The sequence below is a fragment of the Epinephelus moara genome, chromosome 9 (genome assembly GCF_006386435.1).
Source record: "Epinephelus moara isolate mb chromosome 9, YSFRI_EMoa_1.0, whole genome shotgun sequence".
Classification (NCBI taxonomy): domain Eukaryota; kingdom Metazoa; phylum Chordata; class Actinopteri; order Perciformes; family Serranidae; genus Epinephelus; species Epinephelus moara.
The window spans coordinates 27,540,783-27,549,499 of record NC_065514.1 but is presented as its reverse complement, the minus strand read 5'-3'; the positions used below and the strand labels follow the sequence as shown (position 1 = coordinate 27,549,499).

The 8,717-nt window shown below is 39.9% G+C and overlaps 1 protein-coding gene across 5 annotated transcripts in view; it reads right to left on the bottom strand.

Annotated features, from left to right (window-relative positions):
- The window catches only part of garnl3 (GTPase activating Rap/RanGAP domain like 3), a 104,454-nt gene that overhangs the window by 25,072 nt on the left and 70,665 nt on the right, over positions 1 to 8,717 (bottom strand). For 3 of the 5 annotated variants that reach the window (XM_050053393.1, XM_050053396.1, XM_050053395.1), the window contains exons 12-16: positions 5,924 to 6,032; positions 5,716 to 5,761; positions 5,390 to 5,496; positions 5,179 to 5,294; positions 4,626 to 4,748 (exon numbers count right to left, since the gene is read on the bottom strand). In XM_050053393.1, the coding sequence (XP_049909350.1) occupies positions 4,626 to 4,748; positions 5,179 to 5,294; positions 5,390 to 5,496; positions 5,716 to 5,761; positions 5,924 to 6,032 (501 nt within the window). The remainder of the gene's footprint in view (positions 1 to 4,625; positions 4,749 to 5,178; positions 5,295 to 5,389; positions 5,497 to 5,715; positions 5,762 to 5,923; positions 6,033 to 8,717) is intronic. The other 2 variants (XM_050053394.1, XM_050053397.1) reach the window with 1 other exon arrangement.

The window sequence follows — 8,717 nt, the reverse complement described above, 5'->3', positions numbered from 1 at the left end:
AACGTTATTTAATACATCAGTAATATTGTCTGTTTCAATGCATATGCCCCCCCACCCCCTCCGCGTGACTTGAAATTATGGCCCCCCCTTGTTCAGATGCGTTCCGCGGTCCATGCTAACAAGAGCAACTACTTAATCGGGTTAGTTAGAATGATCCACAACAGTTAGTATGAGAAACTGACCTGTTTATTGTTAACAGGGTTAAATAAAAAAACTTTAAACTTGAACATTAACATTAAATAAAACATATAGATGGTTTGTTTTGGCTGCTTTGGCCCCTTAATAAATAGAAATTAAATCAAAATGTCTAACATTGAAATTAAAATAGCAGCAAGACTCCACACACTTGTGCTTTTTGTAGTGTCAGTGCCAGCCTGGTGCTGCTGTTTCCTGTGTGTCTGCATGCTGGCTTGGTGGATTAATAGTAAGTGCTGGAGCGGATCACTGGAATGGACTGCTTGAATCGCGGAGCGCTGGGCTGGCCGGAAAACCTGGATCGGACTCCATGAAAAACTTTGGATTGGAGTTCTTGGATCGGCATTTTTCCATGTAGTCTGATCCGATGCCGATGCACGTTTTTTGCTAATATCGGCGGCCGATACGGGACATCCCTAGTTTATATTGCTGCCTTTTATTTATTATGACTTTACTGACTGAAAAAAATATTTTGAAATTCTGTTTTTTAATTTCTGACATAGCCAGATAGCCTACTGAAAGAGGCCAAGACAGAGAAATGCATTAAGTAGGACGAGGAGAGAGAAAGACAGAGAGCAACAGGATGACTGATGATGTCATGTTATTGGAGGACATGTTCAAATGTCACAGTCTTCAAAAAAAAAAAGAAAAGAAAAGAAAAGAAAAGAGGAAAGTTAATTTAAGTCCATTATTTTATAATAAATAGTTCAACTGAACACTTTTTTGCCTGCCTATTTTTTCTTATCACTGAGAAAACACTGATTAGACATAAAGTAAAAAAATAAATGTAACTTTTGCTAGCTTTTCTCGTAGCTTAGCTTGCTACATTTCTCTGGAGAAAGCTTCTTGCAGTGAAACAGAATTTTGATGTATAGTAGCTAGTTGCTTAGCTCACTACATTATCTAAGTAGCCGGCCCAACACTGCTGGACAAGACATTCAAATCACGAACCCTGCCTTGAATAAAGTGAGAGTGTGTGCATGTAAATTGTGCAGGTAAATGCATCACCAGAATGAGAGCAGCGGTCTGGGCTTGCTGAATTATGCACCTTGTCTTCCATCACTGATTTTTAACTAGCCTGCTGTTGTTGTTTCCTTGCTTTCATGCGTATTTAGGCGCTGAGCACCGTGACAGCTCACAGAGATGAAGAGTATCTGGACAAGCAGACTGGCGACAGTAAAAAAGTGTCATAATACATTAAATAAAATAAAATTTAATTACATTAAATGTAATTTCTCCAAATTCAAAGAAGAACACAGGTTGCACAAACGCTAAAGCAGCACCCTTTGTATGGGTGAAATTATTTTGTATTTACATATCTGCATAAACAGGCAATCTGGAGATAATGAAATCCATGAGAAAATATCCATAAAAGAAATACATATTCCGGCCTATCAGGAATCCATGACAAAATGAAATCATTGTGTGTAACGTGCGTCACACAATGAACGACCACACAGAGAGTCGGTTTACTTGAGGACAGACGCCTTGTCTCGACAAAACTGAATAATCGATGACTCGACACGTCTACCTTCCTTTGCTTTCATGCTTTGTAGCACAATGTGTCAACGCCTCGGCTTTGTGTTTGTGAGCAGAGAGTGACGGGAGCAAGAGAAACAAGGCAGAAAACACAAACAGTAATGCCGAGAATAATAAGGGTTAGCAAATGAAGACAACAAGCAAAGCAAACAAGAGACAGAATTACTTTAGCAGCATAAACAGGTATCTTAATGAACAATTTAAAAACAGGTACCGACTATGCCGACTTAATTCCTTCTAGCAGTTTGTTTCACAGTGTGTGGCTGTGATGGAAAACACTTGCTGTTTGTTTTTTAAAGAAACCTAAAAACCAGACCTTCTTGAGTTTATGCACAACAGAACACACATTTGTCCAAATAATATCTATTATCTCACAAACAGCCTGAAACAAATCATCTCCATAAAGCCAGGGGTCATGTAGGCTCAGCACCACAGACAGTTCTTTACGCATTTTCTTTTTTTTCCCTTTGTGTTTTCAGACTTTGTTCCTGTATAATTACAGTTACATCAGCAGCCGGAACAGAGGTGTAATGATGATTACATCAGCCCGGTAATGACTGCAGAACTGTGGCTCAGAGACTTGTTCCGTATATTATTCCACCCTGACCCTCCTGAAAGCAGGTGTCCCGTTCACATAGCCATCTGTCAGGAATTACAGCTCTTCAGTGACTTCATCATTTAGAGACACAGATCTTCCTCACATAGACAGAGACTAGTTTTTTGAAAAATGCACTGGTGCTGGTAGATAAGTGTCTACAAAGGGCATTAAAAAGTAAGTAAGTAAGTTTAGAAGATACACGCTTGATTTGACTATCTCAGACTGATGAAGCCTTGCATGAACTTTCCAACATTTTTCATCCAAGACAAGGACTGAAGGTTTTGTCCCCCTACACTGAACTATCCTAAATTTGATGGTGACAAAATGAAACACATGGCACATAAAAAGGACATGATTTCTTCTGTTGAAGTTGTAGTTGTTCAATTTTACAAGAACACCTTTTTGTCATATTTTCTGAAACTGTCAGCACATCCACACAGCCGTACGTGAGACAGATAATCTGTGAAATAAAAATCAGGAGCCCAGGAGTCTCACAGCAGCTGTCAATCACTGCTCCCGAGCTGCAGTCAAACTGTCAAACTAGGCAGCGCTGATCACATATGAATCAAGATTTTGTCACTGCATTGCCTATTTCTCACCTGTAATGTTTTCAGAAACATATTTTAGTGCACTGTTTAGCTGTGAAATGAGAAAGTTTGTGACCCAACAACCAAACGGCTGAGTGAAAACCACGCACTGCACACCAGCCAGACTAACCTCTCATTTTACAGCTAAACAGTACACTAAAATATTTTTCAGCAAACATTTGAGGCGAGAAAAAAGGCAATGCAGTAACAGACTTTTGATTCATATTTACCGTAAAACTTCAAGTAATAGCCCAGGCTATTATTTGCCTCAGTCACTGAACTCAACCAGCGTATATTTGGGACAGGCGTCTATATGGGAGGGGCCTTTAATTCCTTTCACACAAGCTCTTGGGAAATACTTTCAAATTATTTTTAAGTCAGTATGAATATTACTTGTGTATAAATTGGGCTATGATTATGAATAACATAACAATTACTCATCATTCATTTGATCTAGCTCAGACAGAGTGCATCACAGAGAGAGACTTACAACCATTTACGATGGCCGTTTTACGGCACCTGACATACTGACACCTATTTATCCTGCTAAAACAATATTTACAACGTGGATAATTTTCTTATGATAACCCCTTTGAATTTTTTGATCAGTGGACCCTGACAGATTTAAGGAATATAAATACGAATGGACACATATTCCGACTTCATGACTCCCTCAGAGGTAGCTAGTCACAGTCACCAACTTGTTTCTCATCTCTCTGAGCAGGTCGGTAAATCAGAATGAATTACAATCTTCTTAAGTGCATGTGGTAAAGGTGAGGAATCTTTGAGTACCGCAGGAAGGGTGACATTAACTTGTGACACCTGGACTTCAAGGTCAGTGGATTCATCTGTGACTATAACGGCACATTATCTCACAGAGGACTGGCGACTGCTGTCTCACGTTCTCCAAACTGGAGCAGTACACACCGGAGCAAACATGGCAGACCTCCTGCAAAAAGCAGCACAAGAATGGGGGATTGTGGTTGTAACTGACAATGCTTCTAACATGGCTGTTGCTGTTCAAATGGTGGGATACCTGCATGTGAATAGTTTCACTCATGCACTTAATCTGGCCTTGCAGAGGGTATTAAATCTGCCAACAGCTCAGTTTGTCAGGTGTATGCAGCATTTCTGACAGGTTTAATGATGGTGTCGGTCAGTCTGTCTGTTTTGCATCACATTTTGCTGCAATAAAAATGATTAAAATCAGATGAACAGACTGAAAACTTGATCTTATGAGGTAAAACTCGTGTTGACTAAGTTTGCCTTTAGGCAAATAATTTGCACTTGGAAAAAAAGGTAGTAAATCGCAATATATCGCAATATATTTTATCACAATATTCAGTAAATCACAATATTGCAATAATATCGTATCGTGACGTAAGTATTGTGATATCATTGTATCATGAGTCCTCTGGCGATTCCCACCCCTAATATTCATAAATTTATATTCCTGATCATTTAAATACCTGTTAGGTGCTAATATCATGCTCCATGACATCATTATCATCAACACCTGTGTTTACATGTACATGTGTGTTTAGGTTTCTTAGGTATGTTTGTTTGTGCCTACCTTTGTCTGGGTGTGTATCCTGGTTCTCATGTGTGTGTGTACGAGTGGGTGTTTCTGCCTGCTTACTGCAGAGCTCTGGTTTGTTAGTAAAACTGTGTTTGTGTGTACCTTGGCATGTTTATCACTTTCTTACCTGCCCTATTCTGACAAACTCGGCCTGCCGTGCCTCCTCCTTCTTGCGTGCTGACTTTGGAGACTCAGGCAGCACGTCGCTGAAGGACCGCCGGTTTAACATGTTCTGGGGAGAAAAAGGAACCTAAACGTGGAACACCAAACACACATACACACACACACACAGAGGGGAAAAAGAAAGCAGAAAGGGGTCTTAGAGAGTGACCCTAGCAGGGGGTGAGAACAGCAGCAGTGAAACACAGTGAGAACTAAGTTGTGTTAGGAGCAACAGTGAAAGGAGGGGAAAGAAAAAAAACAAGAGAAATAAGAACAAAAGTGATGTGAGGAGAGAGAGCCCTGCTGAGAAAGTCAGCATTGCAGTAGTATCCAGTCGGTGTGGTGCAGTATGCAGAGGCAGACTGAGGGCTGCAGTGGAATACAGCAGAACACAACTCAGCAGTGGCTACAGTCACTGCCAGTGACTCAAGTGACAAGGAGGAGACAACTTTGGTGGACAAAAAAGTACGCACATCCAAGAATGAATAAGACACTGGTGGTCAGCAGTGCAGCTGTACCTTGTGCAGGTCAGGCATGAGGTCTTGGTAGAGCGAGCGGATCAACATGTCAAGGGTCCGCTGACGCTTCTGGGCAAACGTTGGTGTCTCCAGTGTGGCTTTCTCTCCATTGATTACTGCAGGAGATGAAACAGGATCAGATTATAAAACAGGAAATAATGATGGTACATTTAGTAGTCATATTCTGATTTTATTGGTTTTATTTTCTTACATTTGACTAATAAAAAGTCCCTGAATTCTTGGTGATCAGTAAATACAGGCGGAGATGGGAGAGGGGGTCCAAACAGTGGAACACTCTCCTCTGAGAATATCTTCAACCTGTGAAAAAGAGCAGACATATAAAATCTGTCTTACACTTATAATGGATGAAAGCACTTCAAACATTATGGCAAAGTAAACTATTCTTTTTAATCACAGAAACAATCAACAGGAACTAGTAGCAAGAATTTAAGTTTTTTAGGTAGAGATACTGAAAAGCAGTTGCTACAATGCCTGGATTATAACACTATAAACCACAGCATCTATCCAAGCACTCACCTGTAACTGTCATTCTGGCAATTATACCTAACTAATGCAAAAATATCTGGAAGTGAAGTAAAGGAAACGCTGGTTATATAGGAGACACAAAAGCAATCCGTGTATCTTCAGTGTTACAGGGCCGATGTGACATTAGCAGAAGCTCCTCCGAACACGTCGCTGATTAGCACTTCGTTTCTCTGACAGTCACTGTCTGTGTAAAGGATACGGGTGAAGTGCGATCGGATCATAGACGGTTTGAAGGACGACGACGCGTCATCCCCTTCCTGGAATACTATGGTAACAATGTCATTTCCAATGTGTCTCTTTCTCTCCACCTGCCAGACAGGACAGACCGAAGAGACACAAGATGAGGAAAAAAAAAAAGGCAACTTAACCTCTGTGAGTCATGTGTGACAGGAACTGTCTTCAAACCTGGATTCATTGATTTTATGGTCACTTTGGAGCAGAGCAACAAACTTAGCACACAGTTGCCTATTTACACATCTAGCAGACACACATTAAAATTAGCATTCAAGTGGAGTCGTGCCTCTGTGCACATGATGAATGTAGGTACAATAGCTGAGTTATGCTGTGGGCTATAACTTGATCTCTGTTTTTTCAGCCTATTTGTTTTAATTTTAGTAAATTGGCAACAAGTATGCTGAATCACCTATTAGCAGCTCCTGTTTGCAATGTACCCAATTATGTTCAGACAAATATCACTGAATTACTTTGATACTGAAGAAACTTGGGTAAGATTCTTGGGTAAGTTCTGGCAATCAGGCAAAATTAGCGTCTTTTTAGTGATTTCTTAGCAAATTTATTGGACGTATATTCACAGTGGACACTGGAATCATGTCCTCAGAAAGTGTAAGTCACACTGAATAAAAAAAAAACAAACTCTGTGAAGTCTTTGTGTTCCGATTCGACTGAGTCATGACTTCAAGAAGGAGTGCGTAGTTTGACGCAAATTGCGGCAATCGGGCTCTAAGTGTTTTGAAGTACCGTAAATTACCTCTACGAGCTGTTTGTCACCGTCAGCTGCTGCTGCTGCTGTTGACTGTTACGTGAGCCAAATCAAGGGGCCAATCTACAATAACTAACTTCATGTTGCTTTTAGAACACCAGCATGCACCTATCCTTTTCATATCAACTTTATTTGGTACAGGAATGGTAGCTTTAAGTGGGTTTATCTGAGCTTTTTCGCTAAAGCAGCTTCCTGTAGCATTTAGAAATGACGCTGATAAGAGCGGTAAGACTAAATCAACCCAATCAAAATTAAAACAATCAGCTGAAAGATGCTAATAGACTCTGTAGAGCTAAGGGGGGACTATAGAGCTGGGTGGTAATTCTCTGTGGGTTCATCACTATGAGCAACACCTTTCACATTAGAAGTCATTTCATCGGCTGTAAACGTAAAAATATTAATTATAGCAGCTTTAAAGTTAATGAGTTTGCATCATCCTGTTGATGAGGTACTGAGTAATGGGACATTTGAGTGTGAGTGCAGAATAGGTTATGATTTTAACAGCAAAACATTTTCCAAGCTCTCAACACCACAAACACCTTAAGAAGTGGAGATAATTTCAACTCTTTGATCCTAAAACTTCAGAGGCAGTAACATCGAGCAAATCTACTGCAGTCTCACCTGCTGGTTTCGCCATTTCTAGTTTGCTGCACTTTTATTATATTTTCTTTGCCACCCATCCTCTCCTCATCAATGAAAATGTAAAATATTTTTGTCTGTGTGATGGCTGACATGTCCATCCAACACTTTGTTTCAAAGAAAGCCATCATAACAGTTACAACTTCTTGACTTGACTTGAATCCCAACCAAGTTAAAATCTATCCTCGTTCAACTCTTTGGTTTGTGACGACATATCTAATAAAACCTGCTTGCTGAGGACAATCATGGTCCTCAGAGGATGAAGCTATCAGCAAAAACACACATGCACATCCAGAAAATGTGTACAGGTACTGAATAAGAAAAATCTGCACAAAAACATCTAAAAATATAAACACACACTGCTAATACTCGAAGTTTTGTCCAGGTAGAATAAAAGAAAACAAGGGAATGAGATAGCAGTGTGCAGCTCCCCCCACAGTTTTTAGTGACCACTTGATATTCCACTTGTTCACAGAAAAAAAAATCAAAATCTGAAAAGCACTTTTCTATGGAATTTACTGACCACATTTATGCTCCTCAGAGGATGAACCATTTCTATTTTGCACACTGTGAGCCTTCCTTGAGGGCTACAGTAAGGCAAAAATTTCAACTTTGCACACTAGCTTTTTTATTATCAAAAGGACAGACTGCTATGTGATTACCTCTGCACAGTCATGCTCCAAGGAGGACAAATCCTCTTGATCTTAACACAGCTTTTCTTCTAGCATTACCCTAAGAACTTTTTACGTTAAATACCCCTTTCTCTTTTTTTCATCACTACTTAACGTTTTAGCTCTGTGTTAAGTAGGGGTCTGCCATATCATCTCATTCACGACAATACCTTTTTAAGTTTTAATATCATATGAAAAATTCATATTGTGATACCCGCAATGTTTCAACTTCAACAAATGTTTTCAACAAACAGCATGGCTGGAAGCGAAATTATTACAGAATCTGCTGTGGTTTCAAAAAGAGGAGCAGCTTCAGTAGTGTGGAATAAACCATGGCGTCATGAATGTGTTATGAACAGCCCTGGACTTCTCAGACTCTTCCAGCGAGTTACCACGAGTTACCCTCCCTGTCATCAAGTCATTTTGTCATAAACCTTTGGTAATGTAAATCTACATGATGCTCGAGGCTCAACAAAAAACTGCATACATATGAATGTGCAATAGTTGCAGTAGCATTACAGCACAACAGTGATGCTTAGAGGAGAAATGGCAGAGCATAAAGGTCCAGGTGGAAAGAGTTTGCTAAAAAAGAACAAAATTGCCTGTTGATTTATATATATATGTACAGTGGTGTGAAAAAGTGTTTGCCCCCTTCCTGATTTCTTACTTTTTTGCATGTTTTC